This window comes from Neltuma alba, unplaced genomic scaffold, assembly GCF_004799145.2.
Source record: "Neltuma alba isolate B1F8T4 unplaced genomic scaffold, ASM479914v2 tig00012535_pilon, whole genome shotgun sequence".
Taxonomy (NCBI): Eukaryota; Viridiplantae; Streptophyta; class Magnoliopsida; order Fabales; family Fabaceae; genus Neltuma; species Neltuma alba.
Window position 1 is genome coordinate 64,115 of NW_021637000.1, and position 25,371 is coordinate 89,485.

General features: G+C 38.1%; 5 protein-coding genes across 6 annotated transcripts; 3 read left to right on the plus strand and 2 right to left on the minus strand.

Moving 5' to 3' along the window:
• Positions 1–324: 324 nt before the first annotated feature.
• On the plus strand, positions 325–3,121 carry LOC114728349 (uncharacterized). The gene is made up of 3 exons (XM_028915238.1): positions 325–576; positions 692–1,098; positions 1,636–3,121. Exons 1-3 carry the CDS (start codon positions 511–513, stop codon positions 2,870–2,872), a joined length of 1,710 nt encoding a protein of 569 aa, XP_028771071.1. The 5' UTR covers positions 325–510; the 3' UTR covers positions 2,873–3,121.
• A 7,289-nt stretch (positions 3,122–10,410) lies between these two features.
• Positions 10,411–12,010, plus strand: LOC114728352 (transmembrane protein 205-like). Its single transcript, XM_028915241.1, has 3 exons — positions 10,411–10,661; positions 10,996–11,215; positions 11,603–12,010. The coding sequence occupies exons 1-3, from the start codon at positions 10,456–10,458 to the stop codon at positions 11,816–11,818; spliced, it is 642 nt and encodes a 213-aa protein (XP_028771074.1). The 5' UTR covers positions 10,411–10,455; the 3' UTR covers positions 11,819–12,010.
• Positions 12,011–12,169: 159 nt separating this feature from the next.
• LOC114728378 (phospholipase A1 PLIP2, chloroplastic-like) lies at positions 12,170–15,097 on the minus strand. Its single transcript, XM_028915281.1, has 5 exons — positions 14,462–15,097; positions 13,699–14,184; positions 13,401–13,460; positions 12,854–13,270; positions 12,170–12,751 (listed from the first exon to the last, which is right to left on the minus strand). The coding sequence occupies exons 1-5, from the start codon at positions 15,095–15,097 to the stop codon at positions 12,170–12,172; spliced, it is 2,181 nt and encodes a 726-aa protein (XP_028771114.1).
• Positions 15,098–16,434: 1,337 nt separating this feature from the next.
• Positions 16,435–18,551, plus strand: LOC114728353 (transcription initiation factor TFIID subunit 13). Of its 2 annotated transcripts, none has more exons than XM_028915243.1 (6): positions 16,435–16,543; positions 16,816–16,934; positions 17,016–17,053; positions 17,245–17,304; positions 17,402–17,476; positions 18,293–18,551. In XM_028915243.1, the coding sequence occupies exons 2-6, from the start codon at positions 16,832–16,834 to the stop codon at positions 18,419–18,421; spliced, it is 405 nt and encodes a 134-aa protein (XP_028771076.1). In that variant the 5' UTR covers positions 16,435–16,543; positions 16,816–16,831; the 3' UTR covers positions 18,422–18,551. The 2 variants fall into 2 exon arrangements, with proteins under 2 accessions (XP_028771076.1, XP_028771075.1); XM_028915242.1 differs by having other exon boundaries at positions 16,819–16,934.
• A 382-nt stretch (positions 18,552–18,933) lies between these two features.
• Positions 18,934–22,993, minus strand: LOC114728351 (dnaJ protein ERDJ3B). Its single transcript, XM_028915240.1, has 10 exons — positions 22,690–22,993; positions 22,428–22,576; positions 22,149–22,281; positions 21,674–21,788; positions 20,961–21,077; positions 20,687–20,773; positions 19,984–20,043; positions 19,818–19,895; positions 19,526–19,597; positions 18,934–19,440 (listed from the first exon to the last, which is right to left on the minus strand). Exons 1-10 carry the CDS (start codon positions 22,758–22,760, stop codon positions 19,282–19,284), a joined length of 1,041 nt encoding a protein of 346 aa, XP_028771073.1. The 5' UTR covers positions 22,761–22,993; the 3' UTR covers positions 18,934–19,281.
• Between the last annotated feature and the right edge of the window lie 2,378 nt (positions 22,994–25,371).

Sequence of the window (25,371 nt, forward strand, 5' to 3'; positions counted from 1 at the left end):
TAAAATTATAAATAAATATAAATGTAAATGTAAGCGTCATAAAAACTGTTCATCCTTGATGGCCCAAAAAAAAAATCTCACCCCTAAGGAAAAAAAAATGAAAGAGTCAGAAACCTACTATAATATAAGCCGCTAAACTTGCGAAAGAGAGAGAAAATGTGATGAGTTGCCAGCTGTGAAGGCGAAGGATGAAAGCTTTTCCATAAGGGTCAAAGCTGTCCATTTTTCTTTCAAAGCTTTTACTCTACGCTGCCTCTCTCTCCCCCCCCCCCCCACCTCCCCAGTATTTAGCATTTACATGAATTCATTTTCCTCCTCCTCTCAGTCCTGAAACTCTCTTTCTCTTCCTTCTCCCTATATATTTCTCTCCCCTCATTATTAGAGCACAGGAAATATGTGCATGCTTTAACTGGGGGAAGGGAGAGAGAGAGAAAGGGACCTTTGCAATTTGATGTTTCAATCCAACATTGAATCTTCTTCTGCTTCGTTCTTCATCTCCATCATTCCATCATGGCCGTCACTTCTCCCTCCCCCAACACTTCCGATAAGAAGCACTGGTGGCTTACCAACCGTAAGGTTAACTAGCTTCCCCTGACTCCTTTCTTGCAATGTCTTTGATTTGTGTTTTGTTGCTGGGAATTGATTAATTCGAAGCTTTCTTCCCCTGTTAACATCTTGCTTGTGTCTGTAGATTGTCGAGAAATACATTAAAGACGCTCGCGCCATGATTGCCACCCAAGAACACGGCGAAATCGCTTCGGCTCTGAACCTTCTAGACGCGGCTCTGGCCATCTCTCCACGTCAAGACAAAGCCCTGGAACTCAAAGCCAGGTCTCTTCTGTTTCTGCGGCGGTTCAAGGAGGTGGCCGATATGCTGCAGGATTACATTCCCAGCCTCAAAATGACAAGCGAAGACTCAGCCTCCTTTTCTTCAGACAATTCGTCACAGCAGTTTTCGAGGGAGGGGGTGAAGCTCCTTTCTTCTTCGTCCGAGTTGCCGTGTCGGGATCAGAGTTTCAAGTGCTTCTCTGTATCGGACTTGAAGAAGAGAGTCATGGCAGGACTATTCAAAAACTGCGACGGAGAAGGGCAATGGAGGTAAATCGACATATTATTATTCTATTCCTGTTCCATTGTTTTTAGCGTCTCTTTGTTCCATTAAACTTGGACTCTCTTTACTTTGGTTTCGATTATTGCTGTCTGTATTTGAGTTTGAAATCAGATCGGTGTCCATGTTACACTGAGCATATGATCATGCCAGCTATCATAATTGGTTTCCAGTCATGATTTTTAAAATATAAAGCACACAAATTGCTTACTATTGCCATTTTTCTGCATGTGCAATGTGAAATGCTGTTGCTGTTTCTTAATTAATTTGAATTTCAAGATTGATAGATAAATGTAAATCTTTGGCTCCAACAGAAATTCTATTCTTTTCCTCAATTGAAAAAATATATATACTTAATAAAAATAACGGGTTCTTTTTGAATGTCCTTAGATATGTGGGAAACCTCGTTCTTGAAGATTGTTACTCAAATCTGTCATTACAGTGTGCTCGTTTAATTTCTCAGACTTGAGATGTGGGTTACAGAACGATAATTGTTAACTCTGTTTTCATTTGAATGCAAACTACAGGTACTTGGTTCTGGGTAAAGCATGCTGCCATCTAGGTCTAATGGAGGATGCAATGGTCCTTCTTCAAACGGGTAAACGCATTGCCGGCGACGCCTTCCGCCGCGAAAGCATTTGCTGGTCTGATGACAGCTTCTTCTTATCAGCACTCACTTTCTCCGGGCACGCCAACAACCCAACACCCTCCACTCCTCCCAAAACACCTCTCACCGAGTTCGAAGGCATCACCCAACTCCTCAGCCACATTAAGCTCCTTCTTCGACGTCGCACGGCCGCACTAGCCGCCCTCGATGCTGGTCTCTACTCTGAAGCAATCCGTCATTTTTCCAAAATAGTTGAAGGCCGCCGCAGTGTGCCGCAAGGTTTTCTCGCCGAGTGTTACATGCTCAGAGCCTCCTCCTACCGCTCCGCCGGTCGCATAGCAGAGTCTATCGCTGACTGTAATCGTACTCTGGCTCTCGACCCGTCTTGCATTCAAGCTCTTGATACCAGAGCCTCCCTCCTGGAAACAATTCGATGCTTGCCGGATTGCCTGCACGATCTTGAACACTTGAAACTTCTGTATAATTCGATCCTACGGGATCGAAAGCTTCCAGGTCCTGCATGGAAGCGCCATAATGTGAGGTACAGAGAAATTCCAGGGAAACTCTGCACTCTCACCACGAAAATCCAAGAACTGAAACGAAGAGTGGCTTCTGGAGAAACTAATAACGTGGATTACTATCCTCTGATCGGGTTGTCACGTGGGTGCTCTCGGTCGGAGTTGGAGAGAGCTCATCTATTGCTTTGCTTACGACACAAGCCTGATAAAGCTTTCAACTTCATTGATCGGTGCGAGCTAGCGGACGAGCGTGATCTCGAATCAGTTAAGGAAAGGGCTAAAATGTCTGCTTTGTTACTTTATAGATTGCTTCAGAAGGGGTACACGAGTATAATGGCGACGATCATGGACGACGAAGCAGCTGAAAAACAGAGAAAGAAAGCAGCAGCTGCGTTGCAAGCTGCTCAAGCAGCTGAGTCTTCCAGATTGGAGTCTAATTTGAATGTCTCAGAGCAAGTGGGTGGCAATAGGAATAATTGTTCGGTGGAAAATAAACCCACAATAGTATCTTCTTCGATTGCGAATTCGTCGGTTTTCCAAGGTGTATTTTGCCGTGATATTGCTGCAGTCGGGAATATGCTTTCGCAGGCAGGATTTAACAATCCGATTCCGGTGAAGTATGAGGCATTGAGCTGTTAATAAACCCATCCTTATGGAAATATAACAGGGCCCTTTAGGATTGCTGCCGGCAGAGGAAATCGGCGGTTCATTTGCTTGATTGTACATGAAATTATTTTTACTGCCGGAAAATTTTGTCGCTTTTTTTTTCCCCCTGGTATCATCTTTCTTTATTAGTTGTCCTATATATGTAGTTATCTATATCAGATGTACAGGATATCAGTATTTAAGCCTCTGCTTCGGCCCTTAATTAGACTTCTGTTCTGTTCAGTTCGATGAATCCCATTTAATAAATTTGGCTTTTAGAGAGCCATGCTAATACTAGTAATTTATGGAGTATTTATAATGGAGCAATAGTAATAAAGCTGATATGGGTAAATGAAATGCCTTTATTGTTGGGGGAGCAACAGGAGCTACGAATAGAGTCATTGAAAGCGAGAGAAATCAGCACAGACTGAAGCTGCCATCCTCGGCTTTTTTCACCTTGTCCTATCCGCTTCGCATTTAATTGCCCTCTCATGGGTTTATCTCAGAAGCTGACTCTTCTGACATTCCATTAGATTTCACTTTCCTTGTTCTTTGAATCCGCCAAAAAATTTGCAGCATCCGAGCATATACAAGATGAACTCTTTCCCCTCACTAGGTGCCATTTCTGTTCAACTTTTCTTCAACTGACTAAGTGGACGCTGCTGCTGTGAGGAAGAGAATGCATGGGGTTATTTGAACGTACGGGGTCACAATACGGAGTTGCAAATCGTTGAAGGACATTTTAAAGCCGTAATAGAGGAAAGTTTCCAAAAAAAAAGAGTAGTCAGTTCTTTTCATGAGGCCTGCATACATGCAACAATTGCATGAGTCTAATCTACACTCAATACAAGAAAACAAAAAAGTTAGAAAGGAATTGTCAAATCAACTTTCTCTTTGTCATGATGAGGGGGGGCCACTTCCCCACTAAACCTTCTTTTGCCTTTATTGCTCAAGTCGCGATTTTTCTGATATAAAGCCAAATATTATGTGGGAGCTAGGGCTGGTTATCACCAAATCATGTGTACACAGCAAGTTAAAATGTTGGTAATTAAAGGCAACAGTCATATTAAAGCAACCCAAGGTGGCATCTGAAAACAAGCAGAGCCCTCCAAAAACAAAATATTACGGTGAAGATTTTAAAGAAGGTTGTTGGAAATGAAGAAGGCAAGGGTTCAGCCTCCGAAGGCTAATAATGGTAATTGAGGCTTTGAGGCGTGGCTTCTGATACAAGGAAAAGCCTGTCTTTTTCTTCTCCCATGCAAAAGTAGCACTAGTATTATTGTGTTTCTACAGTGATTCCTGCTGTCACTCACTCTGCATTCTGCAGCAGGGATACAACTGTTGCCAGAATTTACAACTCCTCCTTAATTCAGTAAGTGCTGAACCTATGAGATTGGTGGACGCTCTTTTAAAAGAGCCGTAATATGAAAGAAGCTTTCAAGCTCGAGATCAAAACTAATAATGAATGGTAATAAAGAGCCTTCTGTAAATGGAAAAATACAACAAATTCCATGCGCTGAGAACTTCCTTAATGCTGACAAGCACCAACCAAAATGCTTTCAATATCTCCCACTGTTTGAGTTGGCGAGATTAATGTCTCAAAGCAGGTCTGGGACTGGATGGTACATTTGCCTATTCGTTTTAAGTACTCCTATCACGCTAGTGTTCCACTATATTGGATCTCCCTCCTCATACTGCGTGATATGAACCAAATTAACAGTGAAATTTTGTTTTTTGGGGGGGGGGGGTTAGAGGGGAAAACTATCTATTTCCATTTTCATTGATTTCACCTGTCAGACTGACGTACATTGCACAATTTTCACCCTTGACTATAGAGAACGTGATTGTTTTGTTAAATAAAAGGCGGCCTCGAGGGGTTTCCCAAAACACAGTTTTTGAGTCGTCATATATATTATTTAAATATTGGCAAGTGTTCCTCGGATTCCCGGTGGCCTGAAAATATCAGAGAGTATCAGTGACTGTAATTAACAAGCAATGCACTTCCTGGGCACTAGGCTGATTAGGCAAAATTCAAAAGTGAAAACGAATTTTATAATGAAAACAGCCCGTTGAGGGGGTTGGTTGAATTTGTTTCGCCTGCTGGTATGTAGCTGGATTTATTGTCTGATCGCATTTAGTCATTGCACAGCTAAGAGATTATGTTAAAATACTAGTTTCTTGTTTTTGTTGGTTTTGCCTCTTTCAAAAAGGGAAGCGAAACAGGGGATTGTTTATTGAGGCAGATCTGGAACGGCGAATGCCATTGGTGGGAACGAGGAAAACATGCCTCCCACACACATCCTCGTCCTTCATGCTATGCCAATTGCCAGGGACACTACTAAACCCCGCGACATCTTGGATTACCTAGCAATTAACGAAGTGTGTTTTTTAAAGATGCTCCTCTGACACAAGAATATTAGCATGTACTATTAAAATGAGGATGCTGTTTATAAATGGCTTGTGGCGAAAGAAAAGGAACGTGTCACGACTCACGAGGTCGCTTTATTCAGGCCCCTACTTACTTTGAAACTCGGCCCGATTTATCTACTAGTCCAGGCACAATGATATATTTTGAGCTCTAAGATTAATTAATTAATTTTAGACTACCGTATTAACGCATAAGGTCAGATCACGAAGTCATTACTCATCTTTGGGCTTGCGTATTAGGCGGTGCAAGGCGGTAAAAGTAAAATGACTGGAGTAGGCTTGGTGTTGTGGGGTTAAAAGAGGGTAAGAATTGAATTGAGAGAGGAATATTAAAAAAAATAGATGGATGAAGAGAGGGGAAAAAGAGCACGTGATGTTTGAATGTTGGGAGCACAGAAAAGGGGAGGCCACATACGAAAGCAGTGCCACCATGTGATCTCATCATTTTAAATGTCCCTTTCACCAGCCTACGTGCCACCATGTCATCCTCCATCTGCCATCTCCTACTACTTCTTTTGTCCCCACTTTGTTTTTTTTTCCTCCAAAGCTTGGATGAGTAAATAATACTTTAGGGACCTTAATATAGAATTTAATTATTAAATTAGTTTTGATTCTAAATATAAGACTCATTTATTATTTTTTTAAATTATCTCTATAGATACTCTTTAACTATAACCAAGTAGAAGAAGAAGATGGAGTATTAAGAAAGATGATTATGGTATTTTAGAAAAACGTGTCACATTTTTTATAATTAATTAATTTACCTGACTTTTTTAATCTAATTAAATTAATTAAATAGATATTATATTAAGAAGAAGTATTGTCTTAAGTATTATCCAGCACTAGATATGAGCAACCTCCCAAATTCAAACCCTAGTTTGTTTCTTTTTGTCTCCGCGTTTTTATATACAGAAAAGAAAAACAAATTTTCTTCACGTGATCTACTCTGTCAGGAGGTTAACGCTGTCTGTTGATTTTTGTTTTTAAATTAAAAAGATCCGAATTACTTCATGCTTGCAAGTGGAGAGCTTACTCTCTGTGACGGTCAGATGAATTGAATAATAATTTCGCTGAGTATAAATTTCAAAACATTTGGGAAAAACTCATTTGTATTTGGAAAAAAGACAGAAAAATGCAACTTTAACTCCATAATCCTAAAAACGTCAAGCCAATTTTAGAAATCTCATTTTGGTACCATGAGACCAAATTGGGATTATTATGTGAAAAGAAAAGACCAAATTACCCTTCATTTTAAATATTACTTTTAAAATACCACAGTCCCTACTGGCCGGCCGGTCACCGAAGCTCCAGCCGCGGCGGTCACCGGAGCTCCGGCGACCGGAAACAATTGGTCATCGGAGCTCCGTCGGTTTGAAATTTTTTTTTTGAACATTTTTACAACTTCAATATAACTGTTAACAACTTTTGTAATGTTAGTGACAACTTCAGTATAGCAATTAACAACAGCTTTTCTGGAAAATTCAACAAACTCTGGCGACCAGAAATAATTTTTTTGAAAATTTTTACAACTTCAATATAACCGTTAACAACTTTTGTAACGCTATTAACAACTTCAATATAGCAATTAACAACAGGTTTTTGAGTTTGTTAAAAGCATTACTAAAGTTATAAAAGTTGTTAACCTGTTGTTAACTGATATAATAAAGTTGTTAATAGCGTTACAAAAGTTGTTAACGTTTATATTGGAGTTGTAAAAATTTTCAAAAAAATTGTTTCCGGTCACCGGAGTTTGTTGAATTATCCAGAAAAGCTGTTATTAATTGCTATACTGAAGTTGTTAATAGAGTTACAAAAGTTGTTAACGGTTATATTGAAGTTGTAAGAATTTTCAAAAAAATTGTTTTCAGTCGCCGGAGTTTGTTGAATTTTCCAGAAAAACTGTTGTTAATTGCTATACTGAAGTTGTTAATAGCGTTACAAAAGTTGTTAACGGTTATATTGAAGTTGTAAAAATTTTCAAAAAAATTGTTTCCGGTCGCCGGAGTTTGTTAAATTTCCCAGAAAAGCTATTGTTAATTGTTATACTGAAATTGTTAATAGCATTACAAAAGTTGTTAACCGTTATATTGAAGTTGTAAAAATTTTCAAAAAAAAAAATTTCCAACCGACGGAGCTCCGATGACCAATTGTCGACCGGTCGCTGGAGCTCCGGTGACCGGCCGGCCAGTAGGGGCTGTGATATTTTAAAAATAATATTTAAAATGAAGGGCAATTTAGTCTTTTCCTTTCATATAATAATCCCAATTTGGTCTCATGGTACCAAAATGGGATTTCTGAAATTGGCCAAACGTTTTTGGGATTATGGAGTTAAAGTTGGATTTTTCTGTCTTTTTCCCTTTGTATTTGACGCACCAGTAAATTTAAACTAATTCTTATTATATCAAATTTTGCACGAATGCATAATAATGTTTATTATTTACAATATATTATACTGTTTTATCTGATCGAGCATGTGAATGAAATGTCATTGTGATTTTTCCATGTCACGTTCCTTTTTTATTACTGGTTTGTATAAAATCATATTTATGGAGATCCGAGTCTAAATTGATGAGGGACACTTTACAACTCATGGGATGCATCTTTATGTCACGTTATGACAAGTAAAGAATCGAGGGTAGGATCATATATACATATATATATATATGTGTGCATAACAAGTGAACCATAATTAATGGCTTTGATTCATGCCTATATGCTAAAAAGGAAGCGCGGCTTCATTTATTCACGTTCGTTTTGACCGCATGACAATTCAAAAATCAGCATAAAACAGAGTACGAATAAAGAAATAAAAATTATTAATGTTAGCTTTGAGATGAGTGGCGTTTATAATGTTTTTGAGTAACCTCCTCAACAAGCAAGGAGTTTGTTGTACAGGGAAGTTGTGGGGATTGCTTACCCACAAAATATTTTGGGGTAATGAGATGGGCATAGGCCCTAAATATTACTCCCTCCGTTTCTTATTATAAGAGACATTTGATGTTTATAACATGTTTTTATATATAAGAGACACTTAAAAGTTGTCTCTATTTTTTTGTGTTGATTTCCTATTTTACTCATATTTATTGTCTTCAACTCACACTCTCTCTCCTTCCCACTTCTCTTTCTTTTAATAATTTACCATTGTTCTCTCTCATGCTCTCTCCTTATTAATGAGGGTATTTTTGAAAAAAAAATTATACTTTTTACACATTAATTGTTCTTAACTAATTTTAACTGTTTTTTTTATTAACGTAATTTGGTTATTCGTCTCTTATAATAAAGAACGGAGGGAGTAGCAAAAAAGGAAAGAAAGAAAAATTCCCCGGGGCTGATGATCCATGGGAAGTCCAGGGGAAAATAGGTCAAATGATTCAAATATTGGGGCAGAATGAACGAATTCATAATCTGAAATTTTTATTCCGTATTTTTTTCTTTTATATTCTGCAAATAAATCATTTTATTTTACGAGCCATCGCATCGGGCCCCTCTTTGACCGATGTACTCAAAGTCTAAGACAAGACTCGATAAAAGGCTATCTTCATTAATGATTATAAAAAAAGAAGAGCTACTGTTTTCTTCCCCCATGTAGGTTAAAGGCTATTCGCTGTGGAGACTGAGAATGATATTTAAAAAAAGAAAAGAAATAGACGTGGAAAATAAGCTACTGTCTTTAAACAAAATAGAAGAAGCAGAGGAAAGGCACGAGGCAAAGGGACAGTTGTACCACGGAGCATTTGGGGAGAGCTGCCACTCTTCCCACTCATCCAAACTGGCTAGCCAATCATACAACGTTAAAAAGGTTGGACACCCCTATCAAAAAAAAAAGAGACTTGATTTTTCAAATCATCGCAGCGTTTGGGAAGATACATTCACAGCCAAATAAAGTCGGAGTATTACCAAGACGAGGATTAACTGAGTGCATGCACATTCTTACTTGGGTCAGTCTCGGTAAATTATGAATTAGATTCCCTACCTTAAACTTGTCAGTGAGCCCGCTCTCTTACCCAACATTTTGTCGCAAAAAAAAAGGGGCTTGGAATTTTCTCCCCTCTATGGGCTGTGAAGTGTGAACCCATTCGTCCTCCACCCTTCCTATTTCCTTATTTCTATTTTTTTTCAAACTTTTCATGACCTCACATTTTAACTACACTTACCATTCTTAAATACTACATTTTCTTCTTAGTATAAAAGTTAGTTTAACTTTTAATGTGATTCTAAATACAAAACCTCAATCCATTTTATTTTTTATATTTATTTTTTTTAAAATAGTCTTTATAGCAGTTACATATGTTAAATGTCTCATTAAATAGTAATTGTAGCTAATACACCTGATTAACAAGGATATTTTAAGGCGACAATATTTATTTATTACAAATATCTAACTTAATTAATTTTTTAAATCTACTCAAATTAATTAACTAGCTCTTATATTAAGGATACGAGATAGTATTCTTTTGTTCTCCAAAAATATCAATTAGTTTCCACTATCATTTTTGTGCTGCACTCAGATTTAACGGTGCAAAGTAACGACACCTTTCTTTTAAAAAAAAAGAAAGAAAAGAAACGGAATAAGAGATTATTCGGATTTCAAAATACATTATTAAGATCCTAATTTAAAAGAATAAAGTCATTTTAATTTACTGAGAAAAGGGGAGAGATTAGGATGTCTTCTCAGTTGATTTCAAGTACTTTGCCTGGTCTAGAAATATAATAACTAGCGACAGTGAACGTTACCAAATGTAGAGTATATGATTCGACTCATTCAGCATTGGGCTTGAAATGGGCCCAAACATTTTACTGAGGTCTATATTCAAGGCCCAACTTCTGACTTCTTTCGCTAAAAGAAGTAAAGAACTTGTCGGTCAAGAACCTTTCCAAGGTTGAAGATGCAACGTAGAGAAAGAAATGAGAGAGGATGAATGGCATTGGTGGAAAAAACGGCAGCATGCATGCACTGACACTGAACCCACACTCCAAAGTCATAAACCGTTAGCCAATCATTGTCAGCGACGCATGAAACCACGTCTTCTCACGACCTTCACAGATCCCATCACAACAACGAAAAGCCTTCATTTATATGTGGTTGATAGCTCCATTCAGCTTTCCTTCCTCCAATTTATAGAATTGTAAGAGAAAGATCAATCACAAGGATGGGTTGGCTTGCTCGACTGTTGGCGGGGCTTGCTTTGTTGGCCGCCGGAGTTTTATTCTCTCCTCAGACCCTTCGATCGGGGTCCGACGCTCGTATTTCCGTCAAACTTTCCACCTACCTCAGGCTGGCACATCTCCTCAGCTTCTCTGCCGCCTTTGGCACCGTTCTTTGGGTCACCTTCATCGGCGGCATCATCATGTTCAAGTACTCAATCTTTTTTCTCTTCCTTCCAATTTCCTTCCCCCTTCGTCGTCGGTTGTGTTTATGCTATTAGACTGAAACAATCTTCTTAGCCTATTCATGAATGAATTCATAGTCAACAAGTATCACATTTTCACTGAAAATTTAGGCTCTTTACGGCAGAGGTTTTATTTCTTATAGAGACGATAATCAGGCCGGCTAATTATTTTACAACAGAACCGTTTAAAAAGAAGAAGAAAATTCATGTCAGAAATTTATCATGGGTCCGTGAGTTGTTTGCTTTTCTCTACTCAGCGAGTGCTAATGTGGGAGAATAAAGTGTTTAGTTTGTATTTAGGAATTTGCCGAGGCATCAGTTTGGGAACCTTCAAAGCAAGATGTTTCCTGCATACTTCTCAACGGTTGCTATCTGTTGCGCCATATCTGTTGCCTCCTTCGGCTATCAACATCCCTGGAAATCTTCATCCTCTGCTGAAAGATACCAACTTGGCTTCTTGCTATCTTCCTTGGCATTCAGCCTCACAAACTTGTTTGTCTTTACGCCCATCACTATTGAGGTGAGTTCTCTTTTATTTTCCTTTTAGCCACTCATCAAATTCTTTTAATAATATTTTTTCAATCTATAATTTTTTTTCCCCACCATTTCATTTGTATGGGAAATTCATTCGACCCGTCCTCTTCTATTTGTAGCTTTCTCCCTGCATTGTGTTTTGCTTAGAATCTAATAAAGACCAATTGGGTTTTTAATCCGGCCGGTTTTATTTTAGAATTTCTCACGCTCGGACAATCCCAGTCACAGCCAATCAGAAACCAATAGATGCTTTTATCCGAAAAACTGTATAAAGATGAAATAAATTTTCCGTGAAACTGAGGTTGTAATAATTACTTACTTAGAGAGCAGAGTATTGATTTTAATGCCGTTATTTATGTATTCGGCGATGCAGATGATGAGGCAAAGGCACAAGGTGGAGAGAGAAAACAATATCGGGGATGAAGTTGGGGACTCCAAGAATGAGGAAGTGGCCAAAGCAAATCCAAGGCTTGCAGCCATGAATAGGAAGTTTGGGATGATCCATGGATTATCTTCCCTTTCCAACATTATGACTTTTGGTGGCCTGGCATTTCACTCTTGTTACTTGGCTGCCAAGATTGACCTCTGATTTATCAGTTATTCTCCTATCCCGTCCACACCGTTTGTTATCCTTTATTATTCACTTAGGTTGTTGGGGGGCCAGGTATGGTTAAATCTATATATGTCAGCAATCAATAAAAATATAAAATTGTGTGTGTGATGAACAAGTGAAATTAGTGTCATATTAAAGTGTTACGTACACATGTTTAATTATTATCAACAATTCGGGGGGAAAAAAAACGTTTCTACTCATTCGGCCCAATTAGTTTTGCAGATTGGAAATAATAAAGAATAATCTACAGTCTCTGGCGCTAAACAAGTAGCTCACTCCATCCGATACACTATTACGTACGTACTCCGAAGTGATGAATTTTATAACCTAGTGGAACCCAATGAGGTTGTATGCTCCCAATACTAACATTCGTGCAGGGAATGAAATCACCATGAACAAATGCATATGTTGTGACGCAATTATCCTATAGAACCTTTTCCATGATCCTTCCCCTGTCCGTAAGGCGCCGGAGAAAGTGGACGCGTCTTGGATAGCATTGACCGATTCCGTCAACCTCCCGCTAATTGTGCCGGCATCAATTCTACTAGGGGGAGCCATCGGCGGCCACCATGCGCTCCGTCGGTGCCATCTTCTTACCTTATGATGACTCTCAAATTCCCGACACATCACAGTTCTCACAGCTTTTAGATACGACTTCATGTCATGGTCTCTTATTATGGTTCCTCCGGAGCCATAAGCAGATCGCTCAGTTAAGATCTCAAGTGGATGAGGTGAGTTCAAGAATGCCAGTTGAGCAGCTTGAAGTTGCTTTCTTGACTGACTGCTATCAGAAAAATGACCCCTCAAAACATACAGACCATTTCCTGGGGGAAGGAGGTGATGGTGTGGGGAAAATTTGTCGTCTGGTTGTAGTATTAGAAATTCACCCATCGGTGCATATAATATTTTCTGCATTAAAAATCACGTATGAGTAATCGGGAGACTCAGAGAGAAGCAGTTTGAATTCCTTGTTCAGTTTTCAGTTCTGCCTCTTGAATAGTGGAGTTTTACCTGGTTATTGAGACAGGAATGATTCCGAAAGTTTTCATTAAGAGCCTTCAGTAGCTCTGCAAGGCGACAAGGGTAATTGCACGAAAAGGCTCGTGAAACTATGTCTCTGTGCAATGTAATTGCCTGAACATGACTTCGCGGTAATTCAAGCTTGTCCAGCAGATAATCCCCTCCACACATGATAAACGGAGCACCAAATGTTATTACTGGAAGCAGAGAGGAGGGCGGTACTTCCTTTCTGATCAGCAGCATGAGATTTACAAGTAATGCCAAGCTTCCCCCAAGGGAATGCCCCGTGAAACGAAATTTTGCAAAAGAACCACGAGATTTTAGGTGATCATGCACTTCTGGTAACATCTGTTGATAAATACCTTTAGCAGCCTCGTATATACCTCTGTGCACAAGGACATCGAACCCCTGAGAAACATTAATGTTAACTTGTTTGTACATTTTAGAATATATATTACAAATGGGGAACAACAAGAGTTATGTATTAGGAAACCTCGAAAAGGTGAAGAAGGGGTTGGTCTTTAGAATAGGAAATTACCTCGAATTGAATAGGCTCAAAAAGAATGTTTGCTTGCCAGGATGCTAGTGACTCAGAACCCTGCGAGTTGAATATAAATTCAATTATGACAAAGAATACCCATAATATACCCTAACTTCGTGGTGCATTAACCCAGCCCCATGAGTGTGAAGCATAACCCATAAACAAGTGGTCTGCCATCATGATTTCACTCTCCAAATTTCCAGTGGTTTTTATAAGACCAATTAAATAGCTGACAGTTGCTAAAAACAACTACATAGCAAAATGTTAACATATATCTTGCCATTATTCCCACTACCTGGACAACAAAAAATCTAATACCACTCTGGTCATCATCGCATGTATACCATTCACAAGGTGACGAAGAAGTTGAGTTCAAATCATCTGCAACGGCCTGTTTCACCTCCTCTTTCCCAGCAACCACTTCTTTCACTGAATCAGTAGTAACCTTCACAGATGATCCTTCTGTATTTAACATATTATCCCCCCCAGTATTGTCACTGATTTCCTCAAGAGAATCACCACCGCCCCCATCTTTTGAGAAATTGGAAGCAGACATGTCCTTGGCCTGGGCATGCACAGTCGAGGGAGCAGTTTGGTAAGCAACAGATGCATTCATCCTATGCTTATTGTTCTCCTCATTTCTTTCTCCGTTGTCCTTCTCATTAGTTTCAACTTCCTGAGGATCAGCCGATGCCTCATTTTTTCCAGTTGTTGCCAGTTTTGTCTTGTCCAGTGATGAAGTTATAAAACGCAGACCGCAACATCTCAAGAGGTTCTCTGGCTGAAATAACAAATCCCACAACACAAAATTACTGTAACGTGCTTTGCATGGAAACTTATAAAACCATTTCATGGCATTTGCAAAGAACTAAGAACATATCCGCATCTACTGAGATTTTCATTGTCAAGCTATATGCGCCTGCCAAAAATTAATAAATAAAAGAGTATTCCTGAGTCTCACAAAATTAGTGAAGGCAGAGTAGACCTGATATTCAAATAGCCTATCATTGGAACACTTATAACGTAGCCAATTTACCATTAGCAGAATCATGTCCTACCTTGATTTTGGGTATAGAGTAGGCCAAGTTACCCAGGTATGACAGCTGTGCGTACAATCTGGCTTCAGTTAACGACACCCTCCGAAGCATTCTTGAAAATGAGTCCCTGTCGAATTGAAAATCTTCTTCGTCATCCTCATCAGCCGTACACACAGCACACTCATCATCATCATCATCATCATTATCACCACCACCACCATCATCGCCAGACTCATTTCTTTGATCATCAATCGGACACTTCCCTTCAATTTCCTTGTTACCCACCTCTCCCTTCGTTTGTTTCTCCGTCCACATAGACTTGACGCACAAACTCTGGAAGAACCAGCTTTTGTTTTGATCCTCGGGACCACTCTCGTTGTCCTCGTCAATAGCTTTCTTTTCCACGTTATCCACCAAAACGGCGTTGTCGAAGGCCGGCCTGTTGCCCCTGCTATTCCCACTTCGTCCTGGCCAGAGAGATTTCAGGGGGTATTTAAACGAGAATTTGGGGAATACAGACCTGTGGGATGGTTTTTCCGTTGTGGACCGACCTACCGCGCTTACTTGCGATGGGTGTGAATTCACATCCAATGAGCCCCCTATTAACATGGACGGAACTATCCCAGATATTCCACATCTTAAGCACAGAGTATCCATTCTTGAACCCTTCTCTTCTACGTCTCTGTTTATAAGCAACTTGTTCGTGCTTTATATGCAATGCGGAATCCTTGTGAATTATGCTATAGCCAGAGTTCGAATGGCGTCCAGGTTCCAAACAAATTGACCAGGTTTTTGGTATTCTTTTTTTTTTTTTGGTTGATTACAGGTATTCTGCTTATTCTGTATAAACGCGACCGGGGTAGAGAGAGGGGAGAAGAAATGGAGGGAGAAGGAGAGGGGGCTTTTAAAAGAGTGGTTGAGCAACAAATAAGCTTAGGATTTGTTTGAAATCAAAGGAGGCATGCTTTTCTTAACGAATTCTTTTTTGGTCTTCAATGAACTTGCCTTCTCAATATTATTATTTTTAACCCCGCAAACTAAACTAATTTGCGCTACCTCTAGTATCCAAATTTTCAGATTTAATTGTAGGAAGAATAAAAAAAAAACATTTGAATTTTAAAATTTCAAATAAGTTTTATTTGCTATATTTTAATAACAATTGATAATATTTGAAAAGCAAATTACAACACATTTTTATAGTTATTCTTGATTTAGAATCTTAAAATTTTAAATATTTTTTTTTTGAATTTTGTCTTAATTGTATACGGCAGCACAAAAAATATATATATATATCAAACTCACGCAGATGGGTTCCTCTGGAGAGCAAAATAAAATAAAAGGTGAGTTTTTGAATATAAAATATTGGAGATGTCTTGTGACAGGAGTCTAAATGGTACATAACTGAGGCAGATAAAATTAATTAAGATGAATAGTGAATTACAGTTTATGCAAATAATCTATCCTCGGATTAATCTTACAAACAAAAAAATCATATATCCTATTTACCAATTTTCATTGCCCAGATTTGATATAGTGAGACCCGCTGGAGGCTGGACCCGCACAAAATTGTATTTGTTAATTAAAAAGCATGTTTTTTTTTATATTTGTTTCGGCCAGCCAATACGTTTTACTGATAACAATATAAAAAATCTACTCACAAATTTTCCCCACCCTGCAATGCTGGCGAGTAAAGAAAAAAACGCAACTTACGAATGCGGATTTTTTTTGGGGGGGGGGGGGGGGGAAGATATATACTGCCTCCTACCCTAATTATAGAAGCTCGTTAACGAGGTTAGGATTGGATCATGGATGCGTGTAATGCTGCGTCAAGTGGAGCATTTTAGAGGAAAAATGGGGTTGAACAGGAATTTATTATTCAGGCCTTTTGATCAGGCGGGCTAAAGGCCCAAGGGGGTGAAACGCAGTTGTGGGTCAAGGAGAACCCAATTTACAGCCGACGTCCCCATCGCGGGGCGACTAGAGACCAGCGAGACGCCACTGTGATTTTCAATTCACCTATTGCTGTTCGGAGAATCGCCCTCTCTTCGTGGCTCTTCTAGTTGCCTGATACAAGTTCTTCTTCTTTTGCCCTATTATTACAAGGTAGTATTTCACTTCTACACCTTTACATTTGAGTGCCATCTTGTCTATAAACTTCTGTATTTCCGTGTTCTCTCTGCGGTTCGATAGCGCCTAATCTTCTGTTTTGGAGTTTTTCTATCCCCTCGCGACTCAAGTCTCTGTCAACCCTCTTTTTATTCGTTTTTCCTTCTCCCCGATTGAACTATTTTTCGATGTGTCTCATAATGGGTTCCATCCTCTCGAAAATAAAACTTAATTGAGATATTTGTTTTTGGTTTTATGTTCTTACGCGGCAGAACTTGGGCGCAAATGAGCAGTTCCTCCGCCGGACCCTCGTCAAAAGCAAGAACTGGATCCTCACAGCCCTCTGAAACTTCTTCCAAACGCAAAAGAGGCGTTTTCCAAAAGGAGTGTAAGAATCATTTTGTGAGTTCTTGAAACATTTTAATTTATCTGTACTTTCTATTTTTAACCCTCTTTCTTGTTGCTACAGTGCAACATATGATGTACGGTTTTGGAGATGATCCGAATGTAAGTGTTATTATCGATCATTTTGAATACATATTTATATTAAACTGAAAATACAAGAATTAAGCTATCTGAGAGGGCAAGGGTGTGTGGGATATGGATAGATTGAGGGTTTAAACCTTTTTGGTATAACAAAAAGGAAATGTAAGAATTACTATCCATTATTTATTTGTTTTTTGCCATTGCACAATTAGCCACTGCCTGAAAGTGTAGCACTTATGGAGGACATCGTTGTGGAATATGTTACAGAACTGGTAAGCATTGCCTCAAGGCTTTGTGTATTTGTCTCTGGTTGCTCAATGAATGCCACAAATAAGTTGGTCTTCTTCTTCCTTTTTTGCCCTTCTCTAGGTACACAAAGCCCAAGATATTGGATCGCAGAGAGGAAAGATGTCAGTTGAGGATTTCCTGTATTTGATTCGCAAGGTACCGTTTTTCCCCTCTTTAAGTTTACATGGGAAACTTTTACTTGGAGCATAAAATTATTAAGATATATTTTATTGCATTATATCGTATCCATGACAGAGTTATTTAGAATCCCTTCATAAGACAACACCTTAGTGGACCATGTAGGGTGGGAAAAGGAAGAATTTAATGCAAAAAATGAAAAATCTTCCGTAAACTCTTATATGCACCGAGAACGCTTCTAAGTTTAGAATATTTTTCCTGAGTTCATATTGACTGAAACCTTCTGTTCCGCAAGAAACAAGTTTAGAATTTAAATCTATACTCTTTCAAATTACTGCCCTGAATCTGCTATTCTGATATGTTTATATCAGTAGTAATCAATGGCTTTTTGGCAGTATTTTTACAAAGGCCTACTGCCAATAATCAAAGCTAACACCAAAAAATTCATTAGAACTTAGAAGTATCAATCAATATGTATCAAACTAGATTAACCTCCTGCGGAAATTACAGGGGATACATAAAATGATTAGGAACATTTACACGTGTTTTGGGAATAGCAAGTGACTAACTTCAGAGTTCTGACTTTATTTTTTTGTTTGTTTGAACTAGTCTTGCATTCCTTGACACAACGGTGCCTTCCATGTAACCAAAATTGACATAAATTGTCCTTATCGTTAATGGAGTCATCCTAAGTGGGTTGCTTTAGTTTCTGAATACCTAAGATAGCAATCAAACATAAGCTCAGGAATTGTAAATTCTCTCTGAATTAATAAGTTTCAACCAGGCAAGATACTGATCTTTGTCTTCATGCATCAAATTCTTTATACGCTGCAGGACTTGCCAAAACTTAATCGCTGTACGGAACTGCTGTCTATGAATGAAGAGCTGAAACAAGCGAGAAAGGTTTTTGAATCAGACGAAGAGAAGCTGAGGAAGGTTTTTGAGGCAGATGAACCCGAATGAGGGTTTTTCAACTACAAAGCATTCTGCCTTTTTCTATTTATTGCGTGAGGCCATAGTGGGTTTTAGCCCTTATTCGCCAAAAGAATTCAGTGACGAAACTTTTGAAATCCTAAAATTGAGTCGCCATCAATGTGTCATCTGTGAAGGAATGGTGAAAAAACCACGGGGAAATTGCAAAATTCTTAATCCGACGCATTACGAAGGATGTGTAAATAAGCCCAGGATGACTTCTTTTTTTTTTTGGCACAAGTCTTTCACTTGTATCTTTATACTTGTTATTTAATAATTTATATTATTTTTCAAAGAGAAGCACCAGGGTCATTCAATACCTATCTCTCAAATTATTTTTTAATCGAATTTCATCGCCAAATGAAGCCAGTACTCCTTTTTCCTTTTTGCGCATTCCGTTTGCTTTTTACTAACTCTTTCGGATTTCCTTGTCAAGCATAAACGAACAAACGTGGTTTCAATGATTACATTATCATTTTGCTACGATGAGAGCTCTGGCCAAAAATCAGGGGGAAATTGAAATGGGCGAGATGTTTCCCAAAATATAAAATGAGAGTCTGACAAGAATGTGTTATTCACACGTAAATGATTTCGGACTTGAAAGACGACTTCAAGGATAAGATATTTTAATCTGCGTTACATATTCCTTGCTCCCTGGTAAAGGGAAAGATGACACAAATATGCCACGACTCAGGAAGGCAAGGGTTTCAACAAGCGCATTGATTAAAATGGAAAAATATACACCTATTTTTCAACTAACAAAAAAGGGGAATCCCGTGGCTTTCATTCTCTGAGAACCTAATAATGTTAGGTTGAGGACATGTTGGACTATTTAACCTGGGCTTTGGGCACTAACCCAGAACTGATTTTATCTGTGTTTTCTGCTCCTCTGTCAGGGTCCTGGGGAAAAGAACCTCAAAAGTTACGTACAGATCCCCTTTCTTGTTGCTCATATGCAACGGCATGCCCTCCCCTTTGAACTTCCTAACTTCCTTGGGCTTTGTAATTCCCTGACGAGTCAAAAATAGTCCATCAGATGTGTGCTTGTTAATCCTTTTGAACACCAATTATGATATGCAAGGACGATATGCTCACCTTTGAACCGATGTCCACCAGATGTTCATCCAGGTGTTTAATGGTCTTCTCAAAACCAACAAGCGCTTGAACCTGAAGGAAATAAAAAGCTGAAGTTTGAACCCTAACACTTTATAATGCCAATAGAGACATATGGTGGTAACATGCTCGTTAAGAAACGTGTCTTAGTTCAACGCTGTGCTTATTAATTGTTACTACTTAGTACACGCCTCGACTGTGGTCAGTATAGTCCAGTTACATTAACTACACAATCATAATTTGATACCCATATCAATGAATGCGAAATGTTTACCAGACTTATAGTAACAGTGGTGTGCAAGTCATTGCCCTCCCTTCTAAAGAGGTCATGAGGTGCTGTCCGGATGCGAAACTAAAAAAATAAAGTACCAAGCATTAGTAAACGTGACATTGATACATAACAAACGCCAAAACAAATACAAAATGACTCAGTTACTAACCCTCAAATCCCCCGCTTCACCGTCCACTTTGGGCTCACCATCTTCATAAAACAGAACCTCCTGTGAAAAGTAAGGAATTTGTTACCATACATGACCAATAGTCAATGCAATCTAAAATATGAAACATACTATTATTAAATTTCCTTAACTATGATTCATATACATCAGTTTTTTCTTTGAATTAATAAAGTACACAGGAGGAGTGAGAGCAATTCTATTTTCACATGCCATGACATAGAATTGGATCATAGGCGTCATTGTATTCAGAGTTCAGACGCATTTTTGGAGTTCATACTTAGAGCACACAGTTATTATGAAAGAATATCTGAGTTAATGGCCATCTATGCTAATGCTTTGCAAATCGTAACAACCCTGACTTCACCAAAATCACAGGAACTAAGACTCCACACACAGATACAGTAACAACAAACATGATGCACAAACAAACAAATGCCATCTGAGAGAAGTTGTCTCTCTACTAGGCCCAAATTCTCTCCTTCTCTTGTTTTTGTTTCACCCCTAACAACATGTTATTGACTACTTTTGACATTATTATTTCTCCCTCCTTCATAATTACAGCCTTTCCCTCCTTAGTCTCCTATGATCTGTTTTGGCTGGCATGGGTGGGTCGGGTCCCAAGAGACAACTATATAATATTGTGTACGATTATTTAAGCTCATATTGGGAGACACTGAACGCTTACCTCTCCATCTTGCATGCCTTTCTCGATATCAACAGTGATGAAATACCCCTCCCTTTCATATTTGACATTGGGACATTGCTCACAAACCTGGACAGGAAAACACAGAATATTGGGTCAAAAGCCTCCAGGTACATCAACAACAGAAATAAGACAAACCTGCACAGTACCCTAACCATTGCTGGAGTACTATGGCACAGAATACACATCCACAAGGGAAAAGAAACATATAAACATAACCTTGCATTCCTTCAACATTCCTAGCGATGATGATTACCTGCTCTGTCATCTGTTGAAACATCCCAGGACCAATTTGTCTGTGGTAAACCTCATTTCTGCAGTTACAGCGTCTCTTTCCAGGTGCTGGCTTTAAAACGTTCTTCTCCCTCCAAACCTGACATTTGCAATGAAAATACCATACACAGAATAAAACCACTAAATAATGCCTAGACAGAAAATTCAAACTTCAAGCAAAAAACAGGACATAAAATCTTTGGCAAAATACATTAATATACCACAAAAATTGATGATTACTGCAATATTTCCCAAACATGCCTGGCTAGTGGCCAAAGCATTGATCAGTAAAGTATTTGGTTACATGATGCAGGGGCTAAGATGGATGAGCGTGGGGACAAATGGCCAATGCAGAATATGATCCAGGCGAATCAGATATTTAATGGGGTGTGAAACACATGTATCAAAATACCGGAATATATTACAATACAGAAGTTTCAAATTAGTTCTGTTTGTTACTGTCATTGGATCCTGTCATTGAATCTAGCCTTGCTGTTGCCATTTTGTCATATAAAAACCAATCTGATAATTCCAATTTCAAAATTTCATAGCGATCAAATCCCCAGCACAAAATGATACAGAATTAAACAAGGTATGATAAGCTCAATAGCCTAATTCTGCCTGATAGGTAAAACTTCACAGTAGACATATAGTTTTGTTCCCCGTACTTAAAACATCAGATAGAAATAAACTTACTTTCAATGTACCTCCCATGTACAAATCTTCCAGAGATGCATCCAATTCGATAATGACATCATCACCTTTCGGAATTTTCTCTTCTTCCTCCTCCATTGAACCTCCACCAAAGAAACTGAAAGAAGCGGTCAGGGTTACCGATGAAAGAAGTGGTCATTGTTACAAAATTTCAATAAATAGAAGTCTTGCTATACAAACAAAAGATCAACAATTATATCCAATTGGCTAAAGTTCACCATGTCAGACGAACAGACGAAGACGTTGTAGTAAGTAGGATACTCGTAATACTATCCCTCTATTAACGATCTGGCGTGTTAGATAATGTGAAGTTCAAGAATAAAACACAAAAATGACATTCCTTGCGATGGGGAAAAAAAATTAGTCGAGAAAGAATTCGAGCACCACGTGATAAGAAGTACTCTTAAATGCGCCTCACACCAAACAATGCTTATAGTCAAGGTAAACAAGAACTTACGAGCTAAATATGTCTTGGATGTTCATCCCCATTCCACCTCCTCTGCCTCCACTAGCAGCATGCTGTTTCAGACCCTCTTCACCGTACCTGTCATAGATTTTTCGCTTCTCGCCATCCGACAATACTTCATAAGCTGTCAGCCATCAAAAACCATGCAACCCCAAACCGAAGACAAAGTACGTCAAAACCATGTTTGCCAAAAGGGGGGGGGGGAAAATCCGTTAACACCCAAATAAATGTTAATCAAGCCCATAAAATCAACTAAAGAATCGGATATACCATTGTTGATCTCAGCAAATCTCTTATTAGCTTCTTCATTTCCTGGATTTTTATCGGGATGGTACTTCAACGCCAGCTTCCTATACGCCCTCTTTATCTGCTCGTCCGACGCGCCCTTCGGCACTTGAAGTATATCGTAATAGGTCTTTCTACAAAAGGTCGAAAAGTAAGATAAGGTGAAGTCCAATAGTTTGTATTGTTAAGGATCAGAGCATTTTGGAGGAGAGCAAATGGATAAAAGAAGAGTGGGGAGTAACGATACCCGGCAATGGCATTGAGGAAATAGCAGAAAGCACATAAAAAGAACAACAGCTTAGCACTTCGATGCGCCATGAACGTTTAGGGAAGTAGAGAGATCACGGGAGAGTTGGATCTCTCCGAGCGGAAAAAAAAAATTAGGACTCTCGTATCAGATCTTTAATTTGGAACCAGCTATATTGAGGTTTTCCGATGAAAATCAAATGGCGAATATGCTTCCCTTGAGCTCCAAATTTTCTTCCTTTATCTCTGCTTGTCTCGTTGATTTTACTGTACAGTCTCCGAGTCCAGCTTCCACGAAGTCAGGATGGAAGTGATTACGCCAATGGAATGGAAACGACCCACCCCGCTTTGCAAGAGGGCAACGTGTTCCTCTCCAAACTGACCAATGGCGGTGAGCGTTTTGCAATTCCGACCAATCATAGGACTCCATGTGGAATGTTGCCGTCATTTCCTTTTTGTTTTTCTTTTTTTTTCCCCAAATTTTTCATCGTTTCCGCTTTCCCCCTGGATCCGGCTTGCGGGTTACGGCATGACTCTTTTTTTTTTTTTTTTTTGGCTTTTTTCTGGTAACGTAACAACTTGAGGGTCCATGGCCAACGAAAACTAGCACGTTTCGTTTCAGGTTGACCCACGCATTTGGAGTTATCATTGGGCGGTCCAAGTGCGACAAGAAGAGACTTGGATCGTTAAATTCGATGATTAATCAATCTACCTCATCTGTTGCCATGCAAATAACAAGCTGCATGCCAGTTTATGGGAAAAGGGTTCATTCCCTCTGCTCCTGAATATAAAATAATCTCACAGAAAAAGAATACAATGATCTCGTCTAGGGCTGTATATGAGTAGGATAGACACTTACCTGATACTTAGCCTGAAGAATAAATGGGTTGGAAAATATAGTCGGTTGTCCGGTCCAGTCCATGAAAAGTCCTAGTAAGTTTGAGCTCGGCAGGACAGGTTTTTATGTCCAATAAGTCAATATACTATATTAATAAATTAATTAATTATGTCCCTCTAAATAATCTAATATAACTTTATGTTAAAATGACAACTTGGCTTTAATTTAGTTATTACTAGTTAATAGACTATGAAGCTATATTTTATAACGGCTAAGAGTAGTAGATTATGACAAAAAAATGTTGTTAGTATATTTTATTATACTTAATTGCTTTTCTAGTTTCTAAAACTTCTTAACCAGATATTAATATCTTTTTTTTTCTATAACTCCCAAATACTCATAAGATGATGGAATCAGTTATATTTAAAAAATCATTGTTTTGGTTTAATAATTTTTAAAGTATCTTGATCAGCTTTTAATTTAATCAAACAAAGAGACAACGGTTTTAGAGAAACAAGAGAAAAAAATAAATTTCAAAAATAACTCGATCATCCTCCATAAGTTATCAAAGTTATGCTCAAAATGAATGATATATACTTACTTATTTACCAATATACAGATTGCCAATGATCATAATGTTTGCATTAAAGAAAAGAATAGTCATACAGATCACAATAAATCATAAGACATTTAACTCTCGAAATCATTCAAAAATAAATAAGTTTAATGAACATTGAGTATTGATGGAAAAATAGGTTTGATTCAGGAGATAAATATGAGGCGAATAAAATATATATAAATAAAATTATACATATTTTTGCGGCCAGGGCCAAATGATGCCTGGCCCAACTTGATAATCTGCCTGACCTGAACATACCCAGTATTTTTTATGGCTTTTTTTTAGGACAGGTTGGGTTTTTTTTACGGGCTTGGACAAGCATAGTGGGCAACCGATCTCTATGAACACCTTTAATCTCGTCCATATTTTTCATAAAAAAAAGGGAATGTTTGGTTAACATAAAAAACACTTTTTTACAGTGTTTTCATGTAACTGGAGATGAAATTTCTCCCACATACTTACTTCGTATATAGTAAAATTATTTTTAAAACCATCATTTGATTTTCACCCAAACATCTCCTTAATTATCGTAACTCTGTTTTGAGCTATGGTTTTAGAGTTTTCCATGTCCTTGTCATTAATCGTTGTCATCACCTTTTTTTTTTTTTAATGTCTTTAAATACAAGTAAAAATAACACAAACATGGTATGAAAAAATAAGATCGGATCAATTTGCATTGATTGTAATGTGTTTCAAACTTGTAAAAATAGATAACTAAGACTTTATATAAGATTTTATTTAACTTTTATTTTGATTATAAATATAAGACCTCAATTCACTTTGTCTCAAATTTATGTATTTTTTTTTCTCAAGAAAGTCCTTCTAACAATAGTAGTTCTAGCTAATACACTTGATTAGTAAGAATATTATAGGAAATACAACACTTATTTATTATAAATAATTAACTTAACTTCTTTTATTAATCTTTTCAAATTAGTCAACTAGTTCTTATAATTAAGATCAGGGGTTGTATAAGATTAGCCATCGCAACCTTAAGCCAAGCCTATTGAGAACTCATTTATACTTGCTTATATTAAATACTCAAATATTTTTATGTGTGTCGAGACAGGATTATTTTACATACCTCGTATTCTCTAGTTATGATTGAAAAGTTATTTTTAATAGATTCAATCATTATTCCAAACAAGTTACACCCTCTCCATAAAAATCTTGGTCAATCGCCAAGGCCGAGGGCTTTTCTTTTCCGCGAGAATGAATCAAAACAC